This window comes from Sciurus carolinensis, chromosome 11, assembly GCF_902686445.1.
Source record: "Sciurus carolinensis chromosome 11, mSciCar1.2, whole genome shotgun sequence".
Lineage (NCBI taxonomy): Eukaryota > Metazoa > Chordata > Mammalia > Rodentia > Sciuridae > Sciurus > Sciurus carolinensis.
Genome location: NC_062223.1, coordinates 6,470,232 through 6,497,984, shown reverse-complemented (window position 1 = coordinate 6,497,984; position 27,753 = coordinate 6,470,232). Strand labels below are relative to the sequence as shown.

Here is a 27,753-nt window from a genome sequence, read left to right as displayed (position 1 = left end):
TTCTAGGTGACTCTCTGGCCACCGAGGGTGCTGACGGCATCTCCCAGAGCACCAGCAGGCGCCTGCCTGGCCGGTGGTTCACACAGGGGCTTGAAGGACACGCCGGGGCAATGTGGTGGGGGTCTGAATGGGAGCTGTGCAGCCAGGCCACGCCCCACCCAGCAGTCACCTGTTCCGTCACCCACCACCCATCTCTCCTAGCCCCGCACCTGCCCACCCATCCCTCCCTGCACCCATGCCCTGTCCACCCATCAGCCATGTCCGTCCCTATCCATCCCTCCCCTACCCCTCCCTCCACTTCCTCTGGGCCTGGCAGGGGAGAGGCCACTGCGAGCAGGCTGCCCCTCCAGTTCTGGGCTCCCACGGAGGGCAGCAGCTTGATCAGTGCACCTCGCTGACAGGTCCTCCCTGCGGTCCCCTGACCTCAGGCCATGTGCTGAGTGACCTGTCCCCGCTGGAGCTTCCCCAGCTCAGCAAACATGCCACAGGCTGCTTAGAGCCCCATGTCCAGGGTCCACTGCAGCTGCTCTGGCCTCTGGCAGAGGAGAAACCCTGGCCTCAGCACCACTTTCTTGTGACCTGGGTGCAGGGCCAGCCCTAACGCCAGGCCTGCTGGTCACCCAGCAAGGAGATGGTGGGGCTGGGTGCCTGGGCCCGAGACCAGACGCCATGGACACTGATGTCTGCCTGTCCATGGAGGAGCGAGGCTGTTCCCCAGGTCAGCAGGAGCCTGGAGGCTGAGCAAGGGCCTTCCAGATGCTGTGGGCTGGAGGACAGTCCCTGCCCTCGACTCAGAGGATGCACAGCCCACTGAGAAGGGCGTAGGCGTGGGGGCAGGGTGGGAGTCCTCAGCAGAGTCACCTGCGTGAAGCCGGCACATGCTGTCCCTCCACCACTGCCATGGACTGAAGTTGCCCCAGGCGCTCACACTAAGGCCCGTCCCCAGGGTGACGGTGTTTGGAGATAGATCCTTCAGGCAGGTGATTTGGATTAAATGATCAGAAAGGCAGGACCTTAAAGATGGGGACCAGCATGGCCACAAGAGGGGGTGAGCCCAGAGGAGGGGCAGCATGAGGACACAGAGGGGCTGTCCGCAGCAGGAAGACAGCCTCCCCCAGAACCCCTCTCTGACCCCAGCCTCCAGAGCTGGAAGAAAGGAACTACTGGCCATGTGAGCCACTCGGTCAATGGCCCTGTCTATGACCGCCCAGGCTGATGGGCACAGCATTCCTCCTGAAAGTCCCTGGTCCAGCGAGAATCTGGGCCGTGCCCCGCCCTTCCCTCCGGAGACCCCAGCCCATGGTTTCTGCAGCACAAGGTGACTTTCCACGCTGCGTTGCAGACACCGCATCCTGTAGTGGCGGGAGAAGGGCAGGGTTGGTACCCAGCATCACCAGGTTGCCATGGTAACCCAGAGTAGGCCACCAGGGCTGCTGGGAGGAGGCGGGGAAGGCCTGGGTCCCACGCAAAGCCAAAGACGGCACCTCCCGGCGCGACCTGCAGTGGCACAGACCCGGCAGAATTTGATTTCTATTTCGGGGAAAAACCCAGGCATGGAAACCGGTATTTAAACCCCCAGCAGCTGCGGAGGAACAGCGCGCATCCCCAGAGCAGCCAGAGCAGCCCGTGCATTCGAATCAAATGGTGTAAAGGAAGAAAGGGCGGGGCCACGCACCTCCAGGATTTGCGGGCAGGCGATGCCACGCGTCCACGGGGAAGAGCCAGAGGCTCCCCTGGAAGCCTCTTCTTGCTGCTTATTAATATTTCAGATTATAATCCTGCTAACAGAGTCACTTCCCCGTGCTTTTAAATGCTCTGCAGACAGCAAAGGCATTCTATTTCGGAGGGATCACCACACCACCGTGAAGTCTTCAGAGGGCTCCCGGGCACAGTGCCTAACAGCAGGTCCCCTGGAGAGCAGCCCTCCACAGCCTCTGCCCAGTGGCTCTAGTCAGAGGCCCAAGGGGCGGGGAAGGCCGTCCCCCTGGTTGACAGTGGGTCGTGGCAGTGTGTTGTCTGATCCTCAAAGCCCAGACGGTGTGACCTCCCTGCAGAAGGGTCAACCGTGGCTAAGGCACGTGGAGGCCCTGCCAGCCACAGCGCCTGACTCCTTGGCAGGCTGTCCTCCCTTGGACCCACCCAGGTCTGGCCAGCACGCTCCTGCGTGTGCCCCCTAGCCAGGGAGTGCTTGCAGGGGCTCGTGCCTGGTCCAGGTCAGTCCAAACCCCAGGGTTTTTGCTAAGCAAAAAGTCAGCCCAGAGCCACTCTTTCTACTGGACTTGACCCAGAGGACACAAGATCGGGAGATGCCAGGGAACACCTGAGACGTACCCTGGACAGAAAATAAAGCTGTATGAGGGAATTGGGGCCTAGAGATGGAAAGAAAGCCCCCTGGGGCCATCATCTGAGCATCTGGGTCTAGCTATGCCTGAAGCCAGACAATCCTAGACTTTTCAGTTATGTAAACTAACGAATTTTTGAACAGGGGTTGGAGAAAGTGCTGGGACATTTCACCTCCAGTGGAAAGAGTACTAATGACCAGAGCAGCCCCTGAGTTGTACGAGGGGCAGGGGAGAAGCCTAAGTAGAGCAGTTTAAGGTCCAGCTTTGATGTCAGCTCCGTACCAGCCGGTGCTGGATCCTGAACAAATGCACGCCCAGATTTCCTCCCCTGGAAAGCACAGGCGTGAGCCCCTGGGTGGGGGTTTTGTCGGACGGGGGCATCCTGAGCATCACGGGAGTGCCGTGCTCGGTGTGTTCAGAAGCCACACTTATTCGTAAAGGAAAAACTGTTGCTCCCTGGTAACGCACGTTTTCATAGATGGAACTTCAACTTTACTGTCAACTTGGGCCATTTCCCTCTTAAAGTGACCCACAAGTCACTCGGCAGGAAAGAGCTCTGCACTGTGGAGGGGCCGTGTCCCCTGTTCCCACCCCCTCCATGGTCCTGTGCGGTTCTTTTAACGGCAACCAGAAGCAAGCAGCCCCGCAGTCAGTGAGCTGGACGCCAGCCTTGGGGACTGTGGGGCTCAGACGTGCCGCACAAGGCCTTTGATCCTCTGGGCCCCCGTTTCCTTTTGTTCAAAAGAGTAATGAGATGCCTAGCCTGTGAGGTGGCTCCAGAGGGGACTGAGCACTGGCCTGCTGGGTCAGTGGGGGCTGGAATTCATGTCGGGCGGGGAGCCCCTTCCCCACGAGGCAAGACGGGCCTCACGTGTGCACGGGGCACCCAGAGCCCCACGACACCACCCACCACATGCGCCTGGAGTCCTCCCCGGCAGCCCTGACGGCTTTGGGAGACCTGGAAGTCTTAACCAGGGCAGCGGTGGGCCAGGACAGGGGCTGTGGCTCAGTCGCCCCAAACCTGGTGCACCCCAGCGGTCCTCCATGCGTCGCCACTCCTGAAACGCATTTCTGCGGGGAGCACTACCCCCTCCCCAGCAGACAGCAGGGCTGACGTCAGGGCCAGCGGGAGGAGCCAACAGCTAGGACAGGGGGCGCAGGGCCACACCTGCCTCCGCGGTTATGAAAGGGTTTGCAGCCATGAGCCTGCCTGGAAGCATCTTGGGTCCCGGGGAAAAGGCCAGCCATGGTCGGGGACAGAGGTCTGCAAATGTGCCTCACTGACCCAAGGCACACTCCAGAGCACGTGGAGAGACCACAGGCAACAGAAGCAGATGGGCGCCCGGGAGGAGCTGGGCAGAGACGGGCTCGATGCACACAGGTGAGCCACATGCATGGGGATGGTACCAGGAGGCCCTGGACAGGGAAGCGGGCAGGGCTGGATAAAGAGGACACCTGGCCCATGACCAGAGTAGGAGGGTTCATCATGCTGGGGTGTCAGACTTGATTGGCATCACTCCTCTGTCACGTCCTTAAAACTCTAGTCACCATTGCCATCACCAGCATCAACGTTATCATCACCATCACCATCGCCATGACCTCCTTCACCAGCATAATCACCATCACCATCATCACCACTATCGCCATCACCACCATCATCACCATCACTACAATCACCACCATCATCCAACACCATCATCACCACCACTACCACCATTATCACTGTCGTCACCACCACCATCATCACCACCATCGCCATCACCATCACCTCCATCACATCATCACCACCACCACCATTATCACTGCCATCATCACCATCATCACCATCATCACCATCACCATCACCTCCATCATATTATCACCATCACCACCATCATCACCACCATCATCACCAATACCATCAGCACCACCACTACCACCACCACCATCACTGCCATCACCATCACCATTATCATCACCACCATCACCACCGTCATCACCACCATCACCAACACCTATCATCACCACCATCATCACCAACACCATCACCACCATCATCACCACCATCACCAACACCACTACCACCATCACCATCACCATAATCACCATCACCATGACCTCCACCACCATCACAGTCACTATCACCATCATCACCATCACAATGACCTCCATCACCATCATAGTCACTAGCACCACTATCACCGTCACCATGACCTCCATTACCAGCAGAATCGCTATTTTCATCTCAGTCATCAGCACCATCATCTGCACCAACAGAATCCCCATCCACATTCCCACCAGCAGCAGTGTCACTGTCACCATGAGTACCACCCGAGAATGACCACCGACATCACCCCACCCCACTTGTGGCTCCAGGAACCTCCCCTCTCCTCTTGTCTGTCCTCATAGGTTGCCCAGGGGGTCTTCACAGTACATTTGGCAGGTGGGGACAGGGCAGTTCATGCCCCGTGTTCGCTGGCGCCAGGGGCCTTGCCATCTTCTCAGGGTGAACAGGAAGCCCTGGCACCCTGGTTTCCACCTACACACAAGACCCAGCACTCAAAATGTCAACGGGCCCAGTTTCTCACACATGGAATCGCTCCAGATGCAAGTAAGAATCTGGGAGATGGTTTCCCTGAGTTTCTTATTCAAGATCCGTCCCTGGGGACACCCCCGATTTTAGTTCAGTTTGTTGAGTTCTAGGATGAAGGGTGGAATGTCACCCAACTGTCCTCCTTAACTTAGACAGGAGGACACCGACGCCTTGGGAGAGGGAGGCAGCCAGAGCCTGGGTGGCCAGAGGCCTGGCCTTCACTCCCACCTCCTGCTGGCTGCCGCACCCCACCAGGTTCTTCCGCCATGCTGGGTGTAGCTGTGATGGCGTCTGGACAGGCCACATCAGCGTCCCTCAACCAATGTAGGAGGGCTATTAGTCAGTTAAAGGGCCTACGAGCAGGCCAAGCATCCCTCAGGAGGGAGCGTCCCCTCAGGGATGCAGCACTGGCCCCTGACCGACAGCCATAACTCCCAGGCCACACGCAGGGCTTTCACAAGGAACGTCACAGGCAGTGACATGCATCCTCTGGGCCCTGCGTGAGTGGGCTGGATAGCGTCACACTCTGCCGGCTGGAGGCAGAGGCTCCTGAGGCCAGTGAGAGGGCAGGCCCACACCGTGGAAGGGCCTGGCACCCTCAGAAACATTGTGGAGCAAAGCAGCTTGCTGGCCAGGAGCACCACGCTGGAGGTTACCAGGCAGGAAGAAAAGTGCACTGCAGGAAGCCACTGCAGCTGGGCCTGTTTGTTACAGCGGCTGATGTGTGCTGACTAATACACGCAGGCAGGAGGTGTGGTAGTGGGACCATGGCTGGGGAAGTACAGGTGCTGCACAGACACAAGAGCAAGACGCTGTGAGAGAACCTCGGGGAGCAGGGAGCCCTGCACAGCACTAGGTGGCAGCTCTGGGGCTCCGCCCTCTAGGAGGGCACACTTGAGGTGCCCATGCCACGGTCATGCGCTGCCCCTTGCTGCCGACCTGGAGTTCAAGTGTGCAAAAGACGCGTGTTTTTCAAGGGGCGCTGCTCTCGCTCAGGAAGGGCAAGACGAAATCCACAGCCACAGCCTCTGCCCTACACTGTCACCTCCAGGTCTCACCTGTGTCACCTCCAGGCCATCACACTGTCACCTCCAGGCCTCATACTGTGTCACCTCCAGGCCATCACACTGTCACCTCCAGGCCTCATACTGTGTCACCTCCAGGCCATCACACTGTCACCTCCAGGCCATCACACTGTCACCTCCAGCCACACACTGTCACCTCCAGGCTGTCACACTGCAGACCAAAGACCACCCACAGCGCCAGGTGAGGGTAGCGCCCCGCAGTGACCGGGGATGCACAGGTCCCTGTCTGCCCCCACACCTGCAGGCGGACACCACCAGAGGTGGTCAGGCCCCGGTCACTACGCTCGCCTCTCCTGGAGCGAGGCTCCCAGACCCAGCAGAGTGACACAGAGGTCACAGCACAGCACAGTGACTCGCCACCCACGGGCTCCGCGCTGAGACGGCTGCGATGCCACAGGGTCAGGCGGGAGACTGCGTAGGGCAGCCCCTGGAGACCGCGTAGGGGCCACACGCCTGCGTCGTGGGAAAATCAGAAGGGCAGAGGGAGCGAGCCCCACGACCTCGCTGTCCACGGAGCCCGGCCGAACCTGCGGAATCTGACCACTCGTCCCCGGGTCCCCCGCTCACTGTGCAGCTGGTCCCCAGCCTGACCACCGTCGCCAGGGGGGAAGGGTCGGCAGCGGTGCCCGCACAGCCTCCTCCTCACGGCTCCTCGTGCTGCCTCACACCCCCTCGCTCAGGGAGCCCAGGGATCTGCCGGCTAACCGTCCCTGTACGAAGGCCACAGCCGCCTCCACGGAAGGCAGAGCCCCCTTGTCCTGGATACCTTGGGGAAAGAGACAGTCGGTGGAAAGATGCAAAAAGTACTGCGAACCATCTTCTGGACTATGTACAGGGTCTGCAAACTTTCAATCTCAAAAAGAAGCTACCAGAAGCACCAACTATCAAAAAATCTGATAAATTGGACTTCGTTTACGATGTAAGACCTTCTACTCATTAAAAGACACAGGAAATGAAAAGGCAAGCCACGACTGGGAACCAGAGGCAACTTATCTCTGACGAGGACTGATACACAGAAAACAAACCGAGACAGGGACGGAGAGCACCCCAGTTAGAGAAGGACCGGCACTCCCCAGAGACTCCCCAGAAGAGGCCACACTGCGGCACATCAGCTGCACACGATGGTCATCAGAAAACGCCACTCCCACCATCAGAACAGCTGACACTGGAGACTGATGCAGCCATGGGATGACAGGTGAAGCAGCCGGAGCTCCTGCAGCCCAAGTACGCACCAGGTGGCACAGAGGCTTGGAGGACTGAGTGGCAGTGTCCTGAGTTTGAGTATGTTCTATCGTGTGCCCAGCCATTGTGCACCTAGAAAGGTGAACCCCCGTGACCACGGAAAAACGTTCACAAAGTCATTCCTGCAGCTTCACTCGACATTAGCCAAAATGGAGAAGCAACCCCAGTGTCTTATCGTCAGACGAGCAAATGCACACATCAATGTACTTGGCAGAGTGGACAGCACTCAGAGCTGAAGGAGTGACCACTGAGCCCGCGACCACAGGGCCGGGTGTCCCAGCCCGGGATTGAGTAGAAGAAGTCAGACCCGAAGGTACAAACTCTGGGGTTCACCCGGGGGCCAGCTTGCCGCCGGGACCCGAGGCCTTCCACCAACGGGAGAGCTGCTTGCCAGGCAGTCTTGGGCATCGTCCCCTACCCGAGGCTGCCCAGGTCCTCACCCAGCACGGCCACCTTAGTGGCACAAGGGAAACGAGACTGCCGGTGCAATTGCGGCTGCTGATCAGGCTGCCTGGCCCTGGACTGTCTAGGTGGCCTATCTGATGTCCAGTCCTTTGAGGGGGAAGACAGGAAGGTCCAAGAAATACAAGGAGACAGCGACCCCAACCCTTGATTGTGGCCTCGGGTGAGCACGGGCTGCCATCCAGCAATGCCGCAGCTGCAGAAGTGGGCACGGTGAGGACCAGTGCCCCTCCAGCTCCCCGCGGCCGTGGCGGGTGAGATGGCAGCCCATGCCCCCTGGGGACAGTGAGGGAGACATGGTGTCTCGGGGCTCCTGACGCGGTGCGGACGCGTCCTGGCCCTGCTAAGTGCAGCGAGGAAGTCTGGGTGACTGCCGAGCCCCAGCAAGGCGCCCCGAGCTGGAGGCACACGGGACATGGCGGTGGGACACTGAGGGCAGCTCCGTTCACCACAGCCTGCTGCCAGCGTGGGGTCTCTCCTGACCTCCTCTGCCTTCCCAAGTCACCCAGGACGTGCGGACAGTGCGGGGTGCCCAGAGCCAGGCTCCGGCAGGCAGAGAACGCCGCTCCACTCCAGCCAAGTCTGCCCGCCCCGAGCGTGGGAGCAGGAAGGCCCTTCCGGGAATCGCCTGGACGCGTCTTGCGTCCCACCCTGTCCCCGCCCCGCAGTCAACACCAACACAGGCAGTCAACGCCGGAGGCCACGGTCCCGGGAGGAGTGCCAGCCTGGCAGGTGCCACCACGCTGTGTGGGCCACCACTAGCTGACCAGGAAAAGCCACAGGCTCCTACCGGGGGCCATGGGCCATGCAGGAGCGGGGGAGGCCTGGCAGCAAGGGGGCCGGCAGGCTGCCCCATGTCCTCTGCTGCCCACGCCCCGGGAAGCCAGCCTTCTCCAGAGAATGGCGAGAGTGGGAAGGCACAGGGCCCTCTGGGGCCACCCCACCCAGGCACAGCCAGCGACACCCAGCCGGACACCAGAGTCTTTCCAAGGAAAGTATGGAAGGAGGCCCGCCCAGGATGGCTGAGGCTCATGGGGACAGAAGAGGCCGTGAGCCAGCTGGGAGGGTGGGGGAGTGGGCAGGCACACGCAATGGGCTTGTCCTCCCGGACAAGAGGCCGGGCAGGCGGCTCCAAGCAAAGCATAGGTATGGGCCAGGGTGGCCCAGCCCTGGACAGGTGGTCCAGGGGGCACCAGGGCTCAGCTGTCCACCACCACATCCAACAAAACCTGCTCCCGTTGCCTGCTGGCCGCCAACCCACGGGCCAGCCTCCCAGCAGAGCACGTTCCTGTCCTCTCTTCTAAGGTCCAGTGGGTCGTGTCTCACCTTGACCCCCACAGCATGGTCTTGGGCGTGCATCTGGGCAGCCTCCTCCTTGGGAAGCTTAGCATCAGCAGACCTGGAAGCCCAGCTCTCAGAGAGGAAGCCTGCAGTCCCCAGTGGGCCAGAGCAGGGCCGGCGCAGAGTGAAGAGTGCACGGTAGGCCCTTGAGAGGGAGATGAGGCAGCGTGGGCTGGGTAGCCAGGCAGGTGGCCAGCAAGGTCGGCAGGGCCAGGCCAAAGGGGCACGAGAGGGCTCCTGATGACCAAAGGGCCTGTGGACACCAGGGGGGACCCAGCCACACAGACACTTCCATACTCGTGACCCTAAGCAGGGACCCAATGAAAACCTAAAACAGACGCGTGGACAGAGGGGCACCGGTTGATAGTAGTGAGGAGTGTGGCAGAGGGGAGACAGGAGAGGAGCAAGTCCCAGGCCATGGAAGGAACAGGCCAGGCTCCCCACCGGACTCCAGCCCCGGGCAGACTCTGTGGAGAGGTCTGACTCGGGGCTTTGGCCATAGACCAGCGGCCGGCTTGCCGTCCTGTGTCCTGCTCTCTGATTCTGTGCCGAGTGGAGACCACGGACGCGGCACCCTGGACAGCAACAGTGCAGCCCTGAGCCTGGGGGAGGGCGGGCCTGAGGTGCGGCAGGCACCTCTGAGCAGAGCTCTGTGGCCACACCGGCAGGTGGAGACCTCAGCCTGTGACCCCTTCTGGGGTGCCGTGTTGGCCTAGGAGTCCCATATCCAGCACGGATGGAGCGTGTTCCCTTCCCCCTCAGCTGTGTCTGCTTCCCCGCGTCTCCCAGGAGCCTCTCCCGAGGCCACCTGTGGCCGTGCCCACGGCGGCCCCCCGTCTAGGCTGGGTCTGCGGGCAGTGCTGCACTGGGGTTCTGGGAGGGACAGGGTGCATGGGTGGCTTCCACCGCGGGGTCTCCCGGGGCCCGGGTCTCGCCTGTCAGCAGGAGCCACCCGTCTCCCGACATCCACGTGGGAGCCAGGAAAAGAAAGGTCCCCGTGGCGCAGAGCCTCTGACGGCTGCAAGGGCACGCTCCGAGTTTTCTGGGACACGCACGCACCTGCGTGTGAACTGGACCTGCCGCACCATCTCGTACCCAAGTGCTGGTTTGGACGCAGCCAGTGGAACAGAACCAGCCAACCCGTTTCCCAGGAGTCCCTGATGTGCCCCTGCCTCCCGGACGCCACGGCAGGTGGCGGGGGCAGCCGCGCGCGGGCCTTACCTGCCTGGCCGGCCCTGGGCCTGCACTGCACCTCCTCCACGCACTCCGCCGGGAACCAGCCGATGTGGCCGCGGGCGCTGCCTTCCCAGAAACCGCCTTCGCCGATGCTCAGAACTAGGGCAAGGGAAGGGGAGACGTCAGAGGACGCGGACCAGCCTCCCTCCGCTGAGGACGAGGGGACCTGGCGGGCGTCCCTCGGACGGCAGGGTCAGAGCTACAGCCACTCCCGCCTGTGCGGGCGACAGGGGTGTGGAGCCTGGCAGTCCTGTGCCGTCGCCTGTCTCAGGCCCCAAGGACCCACATGCCCAGCCACCACGCGCCCCGTGCCACCTGTGAGACGGGCAATGGCCACAGCCCTTCCCCCTCAGGATGCCGAGGCCGGGCCTCTCTCCTAGCCTGAGCGCCGAGGGAGGCCAGGAGGCCCAGACCCACTGCCCCACACGGTGTCTCCCTAAGGAGCAGGACAGAGTCCACAGCAGGAGGTGGCAGGCGGTGCAGGACTGCTTGATGGTCACGAGCATCACCCCAAATCCAGGAGGGCAGCCAGGCAGAGGGGCCCACCGGGCCAGCACGGGTCCTGGGACCGGCCTTGGACTGCGGACCAGGGAGCCTATGGCTTAGGCTGCTGTGGGTGAGCACACAAGTTTCTTTCTGACTTTTGGCAGGAAGAACCCTTCCCTTAGAGAGACGGCAAGGGGGCCACACAGTGGCCATGTCCCTGGGGGCCACTGCACAGATGGACGGACAGAGCCAACCCAGCCTGCAGGGTCAGGAACGGCTCATTCCCTCCCTGGGCCAAGTGCCAGGCACACAGTAGGTCCTCAGCACAAACTGGAGGAATGAGGTACTTGTTTCAAAGTCCAGCTGCTGAGCAGGAGTGAGGAACACAGGCCACAGGCCAGGGGAAAGTGATGAGGTTCCCAGGCTCCCCAGGCCCCGTTTTGATAAATACCCCAGCTGTCAGGGCCGCGCTCAGGTGGCACGGTGGGGAGAAAGGCCACGGCCTCCCTGTGCTGCCCGCCTGGCCGGTGCCCTGCAGTCAGGGCTGCCCATGCAGGGCCTTCTTCAACGGCCCTTGGAGGCAGAGGCCTAGCACTGCAGAGAGGGGCCACTCAGCAGAGGGCTCCCGCCAGCCAGCTTAACCTCTCAGGCCAGATAGAGAGCCATCTGGCCCATGAGCGTGAAGGTCACAGAAAACACGGGCTTCATCAGATCCTGCCTCATGGTCCGAGGAACGACATAAAGGAAGCACCCAAGTCCACCAGCACGGCCAGATGCCACAGCCCTGGGATGCCACAGCCCAGCTACCAGAGGCCCAGCAGAGTCCTGCAAAGCCCCAGACCTGAGAGGGCGGTCTCGGAGCCCAGCCCTGGGCTGCAAAGGGCAGCCGGCACTGGGCCAGGTGCCTCAGCCCAGGCGTGTGAGGAGGCGGCTTCTTTCGCAGTGGCCGTGAGCAGTTGTTCTGCCGTTACGTCCAGCGGGGACCTTCCCTGATGGAGGGGACCTTGTCTGCTGCATCTTATCCATGCCCACAGGGGGCAGCTGCTCCCCTCTCTGTGCCAGAGCAGGGTAATGCTCCTGAGTACCTGCCGCTGTGAGTGCCGGGCACGGCCAGGACCCCCAGGCTGGCTTCCCCCGTGCCATCCTCTCTGGACAGAGAGCACGTGGGACCTTGGAGTTTCCGGCAGCTGATGGTCCTCTCTGGGGACGAGGGAGAGGGAGGGGGCATGGGGTGGGTGGAGGGCGCCTCGGGTCTGCTCTGAGCTTGCACACGCCTGGCGGTGGCCCCTCGCAGGTTCATCTGCTGCCAGCAGCCACCCGAGACCTGCACACAGGCGTGCTGGGCAGTGCGTGCACACGGGCCTGCACAGCTGGGCCTGCACAGCTGCCCGAGGGCAGGTTCTGCACACTCCCCTGAGGTGGGAGTGAGGAGGGAGGCGGGTCCCTCACCGACTGGTGATTTAATTCTCCAAAAGTAATCCTTCTCTCCCCGTGCAAGGAGCTGGAGGAGAACGGAGTCCTCTGTGCGGGGAACAAGGATAGCGGGCAGAGTCAATGGACTTGGGACCACTGCCCACTACTGGAGGGCCCTGGGGGACCCTGTTCTCTTGGTGGGGAACACAAGGAGCCAGACCGAGTGAGCTCTAGAAGCCCACCCGGCTCTCCCGTGCTACGGTGGGACAGACCAGGAGGCCCCGCTCCCCAGCGCTGGGCTCGCAGGGCAGCCTCGAACGTGGCAGAGCTGCCCACACTGCAGAGCAGCCAGCTTAACCTGGGGGTGCGGCCACTGAAAACTTCGAGAAGCACGGGGCCCAAGAGTGGCCTGAGAGCGCTGTCCCCAGGTGGGGCACGAGCAGCAGGCCTGGGCCCTGGGAGCCTGCTGGGGGAGGACCATCCCAACACCACGCCTGCGTCCCCACGGACAATGTTTAAGGCATCAGGGGGACAGAGAGTGCGTCTGCCCACTCTCTCAGGACCAGCATGCTCTGCCGCCCACACAGGGCACCAGGGTGGACCTGTCCCTCCAAGCCCCTCGAGCCTCCCTTGCTAGCTGGAAACCTTGTCTGGCCAGCTGGGTGGTGGGGGGTGTGCTCCTACCTCTGCCACACTGTGTCCCCTCTGCCGGCCCCACCACGTCTGGCTGTGGAAACCGGCCAGGCCAAGGAGGAGCGGGGAGAATCTGGGAGGCCCCGCCCCCCTTCTGCACCCGTCTCCTGTTTGGGACGGACCCCGGGCACTCCGGGATTTCCACACATGTGCATCCTTCACTTTGAATTCACCCAGGACGTGCTGGGCTCTGGGGTCACAAAGACAATGCCAGGAGGCGCTGACGCCAGAGGCGCTGTGCACCCGCGGGGAGGTCCCTCACGCTGCAGACGCCCATGCTGAGGCCTCTCCTCTCGCTCCACGTGCTCCCCAGGGGCTTCCCCTCAGCCTCCACCTGGAGGCGCTCCCGCCAGGCTCCACCTGCACATGCAGCCGTCTGGCAGGTGCCACTGCTTAGGATGACTGGCCTGGCAAACCTCCACAGACTGGAATGTCATTGGGAACGGGAAAATGTCACCAGCCTAGAAACAGCAGCTTACGCACGCCAGTCTCCACATGGATCTTCTCCCCCACCATCAAGCCTCATGTGTGGAGGACACAAAGGCCCAGGGAAAGTGACAGGTCAGGGGTCATCAGAAGGCCCTGCAGGTTCCTTGGAGTCCTGCCCGATCAGAAGTGTCCCATGCCTGGGGACGAAGGGGGGTGGGTGATATGAAAAGGCCCAGGGCTGTGTAGGGGCTCAGCCGACGTCAGAGCCGGGGCCGAGTGGGGAGACCAGGTGAGGAACCGCAGTTCATGCCAGGGGCGGGCAGCGTCCATGGCAGAGGCCAGAGGCCAGCCACGTGTTGCGTCAGCCTCTAGCCGTCCTGACCTGGGAAGAGGGCGCAGCCCCGTGGCTGCCTGGATGGCAGGCTGTGGTTTCTGCAATTCTACTCCTGGTGCAGGCCAGGTAACGCCTCCTGAACCCGCAGGCACCTGGGTCCCGTCTGGTCCCACTGGTGATGGCTGCATCTGCCTTCTGCCTGACAGAGGGTATGGGGGGCTAGAGGGACAGGGAGGTCCTTGAGGCTGGGCTTTCCTAGCCCCTGTGCCCTGCCGGCTCTGCCCGGGTGCTCCGAGGAGCTCACAGAAACCGTGTGACCAGCAGCACCACCAGATGGGACAGACGCAGGGTCTCCATGTTGCAGCCCCATGCCCTCCTGCGACCTGCAAAGCCCCGGGGCCAGAGAGGTCACAGAGGGCAAGGTGCAGGTGTGGACCCTGACGACCTACAGAGGAGGTTCCCGCCGATCCTGCACTGGTGGGATTACCGTGGGGGCCTAGCCCAAGGCGGCCCACACCCCATCTGCATGGGGAGCTGCGTGAGCCCTAAGAACGCAGTCGCGCACAAGGCCCCTGCCTGGCCACCAGCCCACCACATCTGCAGAGGCCATGCCGTCCCACCAGTGGGTCCACCACACTCTACGGGTCCTTGCAGGGTTCACAGAACATCACCTAATGTGTAGGGAAAGGGTCTAGCCCACGAGGGGCTGCATGACCAGAGTTCAGACAGCCAGTCCCGTGGACTTTTACGCTCCTCGTTTAGAAACTGGCCGCTGAACTTTATGTGAGCGGTTCGGGAGTTCTGCTTAGAGCTAAGGACGAACTGAGACCCTCGGGGCTGACAGCACCGGAACAGCTCCCAAACCCAAACATGAGGCCAAAAGCAACAACGTGAAGGGCCGCGGATTGTGTAGAAGTAGCCAGACTCCAGGGGCTGCATGCCGGCCCTGAGGAGGGGGCGGGGACCACACAAGGAAGTCCCTCTCCAAGGCTGGTAGCCTGGGACAGGTGCAGTCCATGCAGCAGGGCTGGCCTGGAGGAGCACATGGGCGATCTCTGCCATGAGTGACCTCTAGGACCACAAAGGTGGGGCCAGGAAACCATGGGCCCTGAGAGAGCAGGGAAATCCCTGCAGGCATTAGACCAGAGAGGGGGCTGGCCAGCATGGACTCCCCACATCTCAGTCGAACCCCCAAGATGCATTTGTAGAAGGGACTCAGAGCAGCTCAGCAGAAGTCACGGGATCTGAACTAGCATGGAGCTCTCACCCAACAACCCACTGGAACAAGAGGAAGAAGCTCACGGGAGAAAAATACCAGGTTCTTCCCCACACAAGGGCTTCGCTCCACATGCTGATGTCCAGAAAGCAACAGAAAATTACCAGACACTTGCAGTGAGAGGCTAAAACATGCTCCTGAGGGCAACGAGAATCCACCGAGCCCAAACCTGTCATGAACCTCACATGGAGACCATCAGACGGGGTGGGGTTAATGTGTCAATTACACAATTTCCAAAACAACATGTTTTCAGTCAACAAAAATTCCCAACAGAGTAATAGAAAGTCTTGGCAAACAAAAAGATTAGAAGCATACAGATGGAAGTTTAGTAAGCCTAAAATTTCTAAAATTACGATTCACAGGAGGGACTAAATAGGGAGGGGATGTGTCAGAGGAAAGAGTGAACTTGAAAGAGGAAGGAATGGACTTGTTGGATGCTGTCAATGATCAGATAACTGTGAAGCTGGACTAGAGTCCAGAGGCAGGATGGGGCTCCACCATCTTGAGACCCTTGCAGAAGCCTAGGTGACGTTGCCCGAAGAGGGTACACAGAGAGAGGTACTGACCACCACTGCTGTGGCCAGGCAGGAGGGCAGGACTGGAGCTGGCCGACACTCTAAGAGCCCACTTTCCATCCCATCTCCTGCGTCTTCTGGAAGCCTGGCCAGAGGCAGGGATGGGCGCGCTGAATGTGTGGAGTCCCTTCTGTGCTCCACCCAGCGGGTCACAACTGGCCTGGTGTGGCCCCACTGCCCACACCTGCCTCTCCGCTAGTTTCCTTGTGGCCTTCGGGGACAGGCCTCTGATCACGCCCCTGTCCACCCTACACGTATTGTCTCTGCGTTCACTTTCCTGAAGTGCCTCTGGGTCGTGACAGCGCCTGTGTGGACGCCACGGCTGGCTCCCCAGTGCCCTGGAAGGACAGTCTGCCTCCTTGGCCTGGTGCGCGCGGCCTCAGAAGGCTCTGCAAGCCCAGTCCCAGGACGCCGCTGGGGATCCCTCCGACCGCGGGGCCTCCTTCCTTCCAGCGCTGCAGGCGCCAGGCCTTGGCTCAAGCTGGACTGTCCAGTTGGACACTCAGGCCAGGGCCCACCCAACCCCACTTCCTGAGGGCTCCGGGGGTTTCCTGGTGGGAAGGCTCCTGCCCTCGCTGGCTGGCCCTGCAGCTCCCACCAGGGCTCTCCCTGCCCATGTGTGGTCTCCCTCCAGCCTCGCTCCCCAGCCCACTCCCGCCTCCTGGTGTGTGCTTCCCCTGGGGCCCTGAGGGAGCCTTATATGCTGCCACCCCAGCAGGGCCCCCAGGGGCTGAGGGGCCTTGGCTGGCCCTGCCCTGGAGGCCGAGGCTGAGGGCGGTCACTGACCTTTGACCCTGTCTCCACGGTGGAGGGGGATCTCGCCATCGCCTTGGGGTTGGTATGGCTTCACAACGATGAAGAGTCTCCCAGGCACTGCGCTGTAGAGCTTCCGCTTGGGCCCCGGGCACTCGAAGGCCGAGAGGGAGTCCTTGTTGGCACCAGGAGCGAAAGGCGGCCTGGAGTGGACAGAAGGGAAGAGGCAGGAGGTCAGGACCCACCCTCCACCACCAGGCAGGGCTGCAGAGTCACCTGGCCCCATGAGGCAGTGTGAGACCCCAGGGGACTCGGCATCGCCAGTTGGCACCGCCCAGGACAGGGCCTGGAGGAGGTCTGTGACCTCCGTGTCCCCAGCACACAGCTCACCCAGCCCACGGCGGAGCCACACTGGGGTCTGTCCACATGGGGGAGCGTTACTCGGAACTGAAGGGAGGCCTGACCCCACTTCCCTGCACGTGGGCCTGTGGACCCTGTGCCCACAGGGCAGGCTGGTCAGAGGCGCCTGCCCACGGGAGCCCCCTGGGGTCACCGGAGCCACACAGACAGCACTGCCTGGGGCTGAAAGGAGCTTCAGCCTGGGGGGCGGGACGCCCTGGAGCTGGAGGCCTGGCGGTGGCATGGCAGGGCACGTGTGCCCAGCGCCCTGGACGGGCACTTAGAAGACACTGCAATGGCCAATCTTATGTTCAGGATAGTTAACCACGATTGAAAGAGACTCGGGGGCAGCAACGAACCCTGGTGTCACGTGGTACCCGTCCACGTGGGTGGCCGTCACACTGGGCAGGAGCACCCAGACCTTCCCTGAAAGCAGCTGTCTGGCTCCCGCCCTGGCTCCCCGGGGGCACTCGGGTCTTTTCTTTTGAGTCCCTGATTTCCCAGTGTGTGCAAGGCCGGCTCCACCTAGAGGCCCCCACCGGGGCCAGGTGGCACCAGCCCAGGCCACCTGCACGCCTATCACATAGGGCTGCAGTGACAGCGGCGAGGACCGCAGCCAGCGGGTCAGCCTCCATCATCTCACGGGAACCCCCGGGGCCTCTCCAGCGGGCACCCCCACATGTGCACCCTGAGAAGACCGGGTCTAGCTGTGCCAGTGAGAAGTCAGGAAAGTGCCCGGTACTGCAGTTTGACGAGTTTGTTGGTTTTCACGCAGCGTCACTATGTGAGATCCAGCCACCGGGACGCTGGTTGATGACCTTGAGCACCCCAGTCTGCGTATGCAAAACAGGGGCTGGGGCCTGCTGAATCTAGACCATCATTCATACCACCAGCGACGAGTGGACTGGGACCGAGCGTCCAGGTCCACCTGCCCGGCCACCAGGCCCAGATTTGTCCTTGACCCAGGTGAAGCTCAGAGCACAGGAAACCAGGCCAGGCGCCCTGGCATCCTGTGACCCTGGAGGCTGACCTGGGTCTGGGGACACTGGGGAGGTGGGAGGCAGCCTGCGCTGGGCTTCTTCCCAGGGATGCCATTCCTACTGAGTGACAGCCACTGACATGGGGGTTCAGAATCCCTGTGTGACACACTCAGCGTCACCTCCTCACTCAACCCCTGCTGTCCTGGACAGCGGCCTCTCCGCTGTGGGGCCCAGCAGAGGTCACTGTCCCCAAGCAGCCCAAGGGCTGTGCTGGAGGGTTGCTGGAAGAGCCCGCGGCCTCGCCACGCCTGTCTGAAGGTGCAGCTCAGCAAGCCAGCTGCTCACAGAAGAAGGGTCAAGAGGCTCCCGCCTGGGCGCTGCCCGGGCATGGGAATGCAGGCAGGGCCCCCACGCCAGCCCAGAGGATGGTGCCTTGCTCCAGCCCAGCAGGGAGCAAGTGTGGGCCGCCCAGCCCAAGCCAGGGCCCAGAGCTGAGAAGCACAACTGGGGAGACAGGCCAGCTAACTCCGGCCCCCCCAGCCCTCTGCAGACAGAGCACTGGGACCACCCCAAACGCACCTGCCCGGTCGGCCTTGAGTGATGGAGGCAGCAAGGCTGGTGGAGGCAGGGAGGCTGGCCTTGTGCATGGCCCCGCAGGCAGTCTCAACTGCCTCTCCCTCCCTGGCGGCTCTGCCCCCGCTGTGCAGACTGCAGCCAGTCCCTGTACCTCGCCGAGCTTTTACTCCCCATTTGTAAGAAGGCAGTGGAGGGGTGGTCCCTCTGTGGGGGGCTAGGACAGGGGCGGAGGGTGCATGGAACCCTTGGTCCCAGCAACAAGGTCACAAGCAGGCCGCCTGGGCTGCGTGGAAGCTCTGGACAGGTGTGGCTGCAGCAGATCCAGAGGAAGTGGGTGGTGGCAGGTCAGCCCCTAGCCCCGGGGGGTGGCTGTCTCTGAGGGGCAAGGAGGGTCACGTGGCTGTCTGCACCTCGGAGGGGCCAGAGTCCAGAGCAGTGATAAAGACGGACAGTGCCACGGGGCTGGGTAGGGCGGAGGCTGGCTCACCACACTCGGGCCACCCGCCAGAGCGACCTTCCCTTCCTGACCCCCTGCTCCAAAAGGCCAAGGGACAAGGACCCTGAGCCCTCGCCTAAGGTGAAGGTCCTGTCTCTCCAGGCCTTGCCTCCTCCCTGGCCCCCCCTGCCAGGCAGCCCCAGACAGCAGCCTTAGAGTGGAGGTGCAGGGAGGCTGGCCGGGCGCCGCTGGTGCAGCCCACACAGCAAGGGGGGTCGGAAGCTCCCAGCCCCAACTGTCCGCGCTGTCCTCGAGTTCCGGCCAAGAACAGCCAGATGGAACTCCAACCGACTTGCTTCCGTCTGAGGGCCAAATCCCCAGCTTCGGAGTCTCAGAGAATTGGCTCTGTGAAGTGGGGTGACGGATGAGGGAACTGGGCCACTTCCCAGCTGTCCCGGGCGAGCGGGGACCTGCCCACACACGAAGTCCCCATTCATCCTCCCAGTTACTCACTCATTCACTGCCCAGGGCGGCCCACTGCTGGGAGGGGTCAGACGCAGGCCCCACGGCAGGCCCCACAGGCAACTGGGCAGCAGAGCGGCCAGGAGGCTGCTCCAACCCAGGACGGAGAGCCCTGAGGGGGCCGGCCGGGAGCGGGGGCAGGGCCGGTATGCAGACGGCATGGCCCTGAAGCTGTGGAGCCAGCCTGTCTCCTAGGCTGCAGCTCCTGCAAAGGAGGGACCAGAGGAGCCCTGCGACATTGCTGGTCTCTGCTCTGGCACAGAGGGAGGCACCGAGGGCGCAGGTCCCAGGCTGTGCGAACATGCTGGCTGCGCTGATGGACACTCAGGGCCCTGCCGCCCCCGTGCCGGCACGTGCTTCCCCTCCCTGGGTGGCCAGGAAGAAGTGCCGCGTCAGCTCTGGCAGGCTGGAGTGGGCTTCTGCCCGTGAGCCAGCCTGGGGCCACCCCGGCAGTTCATTCACACCTCCTTCCCGGGTCGGCTCTGCTGGGCTCACGGGCCTCTCTCCACCTGGGGGTGGAGCGCCCTCCGCTCCCCGGGAGGTCTGAACCCTGACTGAGCCGCGACTCCATGGCCCAGTCTCCAGGGCAGAGCACTGGCACAGGCACCCGCTGCCCCACGTCTGGAGGGGCCTGCACACGCTCGCCACATGGAGAGGCGGAGGCGGGACTCAGGCCAGGCCTGATCCTGAGCCACCCCGTCCATCCCCGGTGCCTAGCCTCCCCAGTGAGGGGCCGCTACACCCTGGGGCAGGTGACATGCTCTGTCCCTGGTCGGGGCGCACAGGTGAGATGGTCCCCAGAACCCTCTGGAACCTGCTCCCACCTGCACAGGAAGCAGGAAGAGCCCGTGATGCGAAGCCCATGGCTACATCCCAGGGGTTCCATGGCCTCCGAGTACCCTTCCCTTCACTGTGAAGCGCTGTCTGGGGAGCGTCCTTCCCCAGCACTGCGTGGGGAACTGGACCCTGCTGGGGGCAGGAAGGCCAGGGGTGCCGACCTGAAGCTGTTCCGTTGGTCCTGCCCCAGGACCATCTGCCCATTTCGTCCTGAAACCCCAGAGGTGGACAGGGCTCAGGGAGGGCCACAGTTGCCCAACAGGCACGGCCAGCAGGCGGCCAGTGGCACCAGGCTCTGCCTGCTGCCCTCATCCCGAGCCTTTGCTCTCTGCTGAGCTAAACCACCTGGGGCATAGATATTTGATGAGAGGGTGGCCAGAGGGTCCCCGGGGGTGGGGGGTGAGGCCAGAGCAGCCCTGGGGACCTGCTGCCCAGTCTCTGCAGAAAGATAAGGACCTGCGTGTTGGCGCGGCCAGCCAGGCCCTCGACCTGGCCACGCCCTTGGTGATGGTGTGGTGGATCCAGGTATCTCCCGGTGTGCTTAGGACTGTGGCCAGGCACCAGCAGAGGGCGCCGCCTCCACACCTGGGCAGGGCCAGGGAAGCTAACGGGACTGAGGGTAGGGAGACAGGCAGCCAGGGAGATGTGAGCAGGAGACACGGGGAGGCTGGGGTCACCACAGGTGTCCCCTGCCCTCCTCTTTCTCCATGATGCCCAGCCACAGGCTCTGAGCTGACCTGGGCAGCAAGGGACCAACCGGGAGTGCCTTGATGTTCAAAGTGGGAGCCCTCACTTGCCAGCAGACCCTGGGTGACCACACGGCCCGGACCCCAGACCCCTGGAGACCCTCCTGTTAGAACAGGGTCAGGACAGCCCCAAGGGCGCCGTGAGCTCCCTGTCCTGCTTCTCTCCAGGTGGACTGGGTCTTTGTCTGTATGAGGTCAGCTCCTCCCTGGGGGTGGGGGATCCTGCCTCAGCACAGAGTCGCGGCTGGGAGGAGTGGGTCACCAGGGCCAGCAGGAGTACAGGGGGAACCCTCACCCCAAATATCAGGGCTGCCCTGAGGGTTTGGCCCAAGGCTGGCTCTGGCCCTCTTGGGTGCCCATCATGCTCCTGGCTGAGCTTTCTATGGCTTCAGGGTGGTGGTCAGGCAAGCAAGCTCAGCCCAGAGAGGGGAGCTGGGTGGCCCCTTCCCTCTGGGCTGTGAGCACCCAGAAGGGACAGGTGATGTGGGCCCACAGGGCCTGGGTAAGTCCCCTCCTTGCTCAGGATGCTGTCTCCCGCCAGCCTGGCCATCTCCACTCACCCCACTGGATGGTGGTGGGGCCAAGGAGCCCCATGGAGGCCAAGGGCTCTGTCCAAACTGTCCCCACTGCAGGCTCAGCAGAAGCTGCCTCGGGACTTACCTGTGACTGGACCCAGGCTGCAGCATGTGACAAGGTGCAAGCCCACGACCACTCCCCCATGCAGGAGGAAGGCCACTGCACACTGAGGACACTGAGGCACAGAGAGGCAGGTGACCTGACCAAAGCTACAGGAAGAGGGGCTGGGTGCTCTGCCACAGAGGGAGGGGCCGAGGGCTTTCCCCTGCACACAGGGAGAGTCCTAATCCCACCTCTTGGGCTATGTTGATGACCAGAGAGGGCCCTGGAGCACCAAGACCACCAGGAGGCCAGGGCCGGCATGCCCCTTCCCAGCAACCCATTAGGACTGCCCAGCTGGACCTGTCTGACCCAGGAAAGTGCCAGTGGGCCATGGCGGATGGGGCTGTGTGCTAAGCTTCAAGGACAATGGAGGAGCAGAGGGTTCCCTGGGCTGGGAAGCCAGGCCCTGTGTCCCTCGTCACCTGGGCCAGGGAACGCCCCCCCTCGCCTCAGGCACAGATGGGCGGAGCCTCACCCCGGCCCTGTGGCCTGGAAGCAGCCAGGCACCAGCTGCGCCTGGCTGGAGGGACATTCTGACCCAATTGTTGTCAGCGCACTGGCCCCACAGCCTGGATGCCCCGTGCCCTGGATGTCTGCAGACTCATGCACCTGGCTGTCCCTGTGCCCGTGTGGCCTCAGATTGGCACTCCATGGCTGAGCGAGCAGGGTGACCAGCTCCCCTCTGCTGTGCACAGACCTCTGTCCCAGCACACGTGGCCCTGCATAGGGCACAGGCACAGACGCGAAGGTGGCACCTGTGGTTACCACAGGTCCCACCTCCCCTGCTCCAGCCTGGCCCGCTGGGCAGTGCTGCTGGAACATCCTGGCAGGACAGGGGGCGGGGGACGTGTGGACTGTCAGGGCCCTCAGAGGGCCCCTCTTGGAGTGTAGCTACTGTCCCCAATGAGGGGCTGGGTCTTGGGCAGATGGACAGGAAGGAAAGAGGAGGAGACAGGTCAAGGAAGCCAGGTTGGCTGGTCAGCGTGCCACCTGCAAGGCAGGGGCACAGTCCGGCTGCAGTGCCCTCCCTGACTCAGGACAGACAGCAGGCCCACGGTTAGGGAACTGACTGTCGCAATATTAGCACTCAAAGTCCCACATCAGGGGAAACATGGCTGGCTGGTTCCCTCCCAAGGGGACAGGCCTGGTGAGCCCTGGGCCTGGTGGACAGGATTCGCCCTCCCGGGGTAGTGTGGATGGTGCACTTATAAGGTACCGTGCTCAGTGGCTCCCTGGGTTCCTTCCTTTAACCTCAAGAACAATCTGAAGTGGGTGGCTGGATGATCCTGATTTTATAATCCACAAAGATGAGGCACAGAGCAGGGAAGGAACAACCCACAGTCACACAGCAACTCAGGCACCGGCCAACAGAATGTGTCCAGAGTCCAGGCACTGATCATGAGAGTCAGGCTGGCCACTGAGGGCCATGTGCACGCACACATGCACACAGCCATGTGCACACACAAGTGCATACACCAGGACACATTGCACAAGCACACAGGTGCCCGTACACGTCCCTCCTCACGGAGCATTTCTCTGCGGCGCGTGCAGATGCCTGTCCCTGTGTGCGCCATCCCTACCTTACTAGGTTTCATGGGGGAGGGGCACAGGCTTTAAAACTGCAGCCGTAACTCCAGCCCGGGGTGTGAAGTGCAATCGGCCGTCTCCGGGGTGTGAAGTGCAATCGGCCGTCTCGGGGGAATCCTTTAATTTAGCTTTCAACTGTTCTTAGCACCTGGGACTTCTCCCCGGGGCCCTCGGAGCGAGAATCTAGACCAGCGCCAGGAACAGGCGCATCCTGCAGCTCTGGTGGGCAGGTGGATGGGCCTGCTCAGGGCCTGCTGCGTGGACAGGGCGAGAGGCTGAACCCTGAGCAGCCGGGAGACCTGCCCTCCAGCCCCATAGCTGGTGTTCCCAGCTCCTGGACCCAAGCCCCGGGTCTGACCTGCAGGTCAGCCAGGATGATAGCTCCCTGGGGACCACTGGGCACTGGCCAACTCACACCATGCCGCAGGCCGGGCCCTGTGTGGCTCGGAGCTGGCCCAAGGGCAGGACCTCGGCCAGAAAGACTTGGTGTGGTCAGGCTGGGGAACCCGGGCAGCAACGGAGGCCAGTGAGGAACCACGGAGGCACTGTAGGTGGCCCCGGGCACTGAGTGCCAGATCAAACGTCACCACAAACAGGCGCCAGTCAGGAAAACCCAGGCCCACAGGCCCACGCCCGTGTGAACACACCTGGTCACTAGACCCCAGAAACAGGACCTGGGTCTGGCCCTGTGCTGGCTCTGTGCCCCGGGCTGAGGCCGGCAGAGTGGGCTCCCTGTGTGGGCCGTGGGCCTGAGCAAGCAGGGGCTGGTGCTGCAGTGATGGCGACCGACCACGCTGCCCCCGATTCCTCAGGCCACCAAACCCAGACCTTGAGGCCCCAACAATGGGCAGAACCCCTAAAGACCCTTCTTGCCCAGGAAATGCTGGAAGGTGGGAGTGACGAGGCAGAATGGGCATGGGGCTCCAGCTGGGCACCAGGGCAGCCTCCTGGAGCCGGGGGCAGCAGAGAGGGCAGCAGACACGGGCCTGGACACTGGCCTGTCCTGAGGCTCTGTCACCGGGCAGCCTCAGAGGCTGACCAAGGAGCTCTGTGAGCCCCTGCTGTGCTGGGCAGACAGAGTCCCTGCTCTGTGGCACCAGTTGAGGCCATTCCTGCGGCTGCCGGGGACACGGTGACTGCCCTTGGGATGTGAGGTGGCCTCAGCCTCAGTTCCTGGCCTGTGCCAGGGTTCCACTGCCACTCTGTGGCGTCACCAGGACAGGAGTGGTGCGGTCGACAGATCTGAGCACTCGGGGTTGTGGGCCTGGCCCCGCTTGCCGCCTCCCTCCCCTCTCACTCTCTCACTTTGGGGACCAAGAGCTGGATGCCCAAGGGCAGGAAGTGAGGTCCGAGACCCGACGCCAGCCTCCTGAGCCCACCCCAGGAGCCTCCCACGCACTCTGAGCCTACGGAGCTGCCGTCCTGGGCTCGGCGGGGGGAGACCAGGCCCAGGAGGCCCTCAGCAGGGCGGTGGCCGAGCTCAGCTCCAGCCTCCTGCGTTGGAAGCACGAGGCCCAGGGTGCGAGGTCCCGCCCCAAGGTCGCCCTGCGGCTCCTTACCCCACGTGCCAGTGTGGCTGGGGCCTCTTGCCATCCTCGCCGGCGCCGCCCAGCCTGTTGAGCGAGGGGAGCGGCTGCGGGGCCCCGGGGTGTAGCTGGCCACGCTCTTCACCACGCCGTCAGGCTTGCTGGGCATCTGTTGCAGCAGCTGGGGCGAGAGGCTGCGGTGGGCGGTGGCCGTGGGGCACACGGCCCAGTCGGGCGCGCCGGCATGGAGGTTGTTGTCGCTGTTGGAGCGCAGCAGGACCCGGGGGGCGGCCAGCGTGTTGGGGGGCCGCCGCCTGCGGTTGGAGTAGGCCGGGGCCTCTCGGAAGGGCACTGGGTGGGAGAGAATGGGAAGAGGTGGGTGAGCGTGTCCAGGCGGGGACGCCCGAGGCTGGGCTACGTGCATCCAAGCCCCGTGCCAGCCGAGGACGAGGGCCGTGCGTTCTCTGTGGAGGTCCATCTGGGCTCCCCGAGGCCAGGACTCACCCCAACACGGAAGCAGAGGTGGAGACGGCAGGGGTGGCCGCCCCTGTGCCGACTCCAGCCAAGGCCTGGGATGGAAGGGGCCGAGCTTCCATCCGCCAGTGCCCACTCCTTCCCCAGCCTGGGAAGAGGCAGCTGGCGCTGCCACGTGTGAGGACCACGGACAGCTGGGACGCTGAGCGGCTGCAGAGTTCCTCCTCCCGAGGACCCGAGCTGGGCCTCTGTGCTGGGAAGAACCTCTGCCCCCGGAATCCGCATGCTGGGGTCTGACCCCGGACCCGGGAATGCGACTGTGCTTGGAGAGAGGCCTTTATCCAGGCAACGACGCTAAAGTGGGTCACCAGCGAGGGCCCTAATCCCACGGGATGGTGTTCTAGTAAGAGGAGATCAGGACAGGGACACACAGAGGCCGGCCACGTGAGGACATGGGAGAAGCCGTCGTCAGCCAGCGGGGAGAGAAGCCTGGGAGGAGCCAGCCTGCGACGCCGGATTCCGGGCTCCAGCCGCAGGGCCTGGGGCGAAGGCCGTCTGCTCTTTATACACCACCCAGGCCCGAGGTCCTCGCTCCAGAGACCCTGCAGTGAAGCAGGCGCCAGGTGCAGGCCAGAGTCCAGCCCTTCAGCCCCACAGGGCCGTCCTGCCCACCAAGCTCCCCTCATCTAGGCCCTCGGATGTCTGCAGAAGGCCAGGCCCTCCCACTCCCAGCCCGGCGTGCCCAGGCACACGGAGAAGGACTGCCCGGGGCACCCCGGGACCGTGGCCTCCCTGCAGCCGCCTGCAGGGGCTCAGAGGTGGAGCAGGAACGGAAGCAGCCCTCCCACGATGGGACCTCCAGGCCGCAGGGGCAGAGATGCCACCAGCCCGGGAGCAAGGAAGCTGGGCACCACCCCAGCTTGTCGATGCCCCTGCGGCCCTTCTACTGGTCACAGGGTCTGTGCTGCCAACGACCAGCACTGCCATCCTGCCAATGGAGAGTGTGAAGCGAGAGGCCACATGGTCCTCCCGCGGAGCCCACCAGGGAAGGGACCTTAGCGCAAAGGAGAGGGTTGCCATGAGTGGCTGAGGACAGGCTGGATGTCCCCTGCCCGAGGCTGCTCCAGGCCAGAGAGCACCGTGAGGCTCATCAGAGGCACCGAGGGTGGCCCTGCCCATCACAGGGCCAGTGGCCAGCCCCTCACTCCCTGGATGCAGGGGTCACAAGGGACAGAGGTGACCCTGGTACCACTTATGGCGACAAGGTGACCCTGGCAGAGTTCAAGGGAACAGAGGTGGCCTTGGCAGAGCTCAGAGGGGCCAACGTGGATCCGGCAGAGTTCACAGCGAACACAGGTGGGACCGGAAAAGCTCACTGGGATAAAGGAAGCCTGGCAGAACTCGGATGGGACAGAGGTGGCCTGGCAGGGTCCACAGGGGACACAGCAGCCCTGGGAGAGGTCAAGGGGGACAGAGGCAACATGGGCAGAGGTCAGGTCCAGGCGGAGCTCCCAGGGCACAGAGGTGGGGCTGGCAGTTCTCTCCTGGGACAGCTGTGGTCCACCGTACCCTCCTCCCTTCCCACGATGCCAGGAAGTCCCAGGGAAACAGAACTGGGACAAGCCAGGCCAGCTGCACAGAATGGCAGAAGGTCCCTGGGGACACAGGGTGGACTTGGCATTCTAGTTCAGAACAGGTGGGCGGCTGGGAGGGGCCGGTCGGGTCAGGGCCCTGACCAGGGGGAAGCCCTTGGCTGGAGGGAGCAGCTGGCCCCAGCAGGGACGCCAAGCCCCCTCCTACTTCCTCCACTGGAGGGATTTGTAAAGGTCAGCCAGGCCTGCCAGAGAGAGGAGGAACGGGAAGGCTGGCACATCCCCCGGAGCAGGAGGCTGCTGGGAGCGACGGCGCATCTAGGAGGAGGGCCACACCTGGGCCAGGCCACCCAGGGGGTGTTCTGCTGGACAGGAGGGAAAGTCACCCTGGTGCTTCTCCTGTGAGCAGGCAGAGGCTACTGGAGTCCAGTCTTGAGGTTCTGCAGGAGGAGCCGGCGCTGGGAGCTTTGGGGACCTCAGAGATGCCAGACCCAGGGCCGGGTGACGGACTGTGTGGAGGGCTGAAGATCCTGCAGCCTCAGACGGCGGCTACCTGCTGCCCCTGGGGTGAGAGGCCCCCGACCCTGTTGGCAGCAAGACCACAAGCTCCAGCAGACACAGCAGGGGCTGGGCTTCCGGGAGCACCTGTGGGTGCTGGCCACAGAGAGGACCCTGAGTGGCCCCGGGAGCAGGAGGCCAGGCACCTGTGGCAGAGCCACGTGCCTGGGGACGCTCCCATAACTTTCTCTGACCCAGTAATGGGCCCTTACTGGAAACGAGATGGGATCTGGGGGAGTCCTGCGGTGGCCCAGATCCACTCGTCAGGAAAGGAGAGTCCAGAGAAGACAGGAACAGATGGAGAAGTCACCTGACGCATCGCCCCCGGGCTGCAAGTCTCCCGTTCTTCACGGATCACACAATTCAAGTCCCGGAAGGTGAATTTTGGTGAATAGTATGAGAAAATGAATATAAGCAAAGGCTGTTCTCAAATAAATTCCCAGGAATGGGTCCGAAGGGGGAGGGCTGAGACCCTGGGCCCACGTGGAGCCAGCCCGGGGGGCTTGGGAACGGAGTGGCCAGAACATTTTTGTACACGTCTTCCCCCCGAAGACCAGGCAAGTTACTCACACGGAATCACCTAGGTGACATTAGGGTGAGCAT

The 27,753-nt window shown here is 63.0% G+C and overlaps 1 protein-coding gene across 1 annotated transcript in view; it reads right to left on the bottom strand.

The window, feature by feature from the left end:
* Positions 1 to 27,753, bottom strand: part of Shank2 (SH3 and multiple ankyrin repeat domains 2) — a 422,358-nt gene that overhangs the window by 191,877 nt on the left and 202,728 nt on the right. The window contains 4 exon segments of the mRNA XM_047516941.1: positions 10,266 to 10,379; positions 16,273 to 16,442; positions 24,560 to 24,629; positions 24,632 to 24,877. Of these exon segments, the coding sequence (XP_047372897.1) occupies positions 10,266 to 10,379; positions 16,273 to 16,442; positions 24,560 to 24,629; positions 24,632 to 24,877 (600 nt within the window).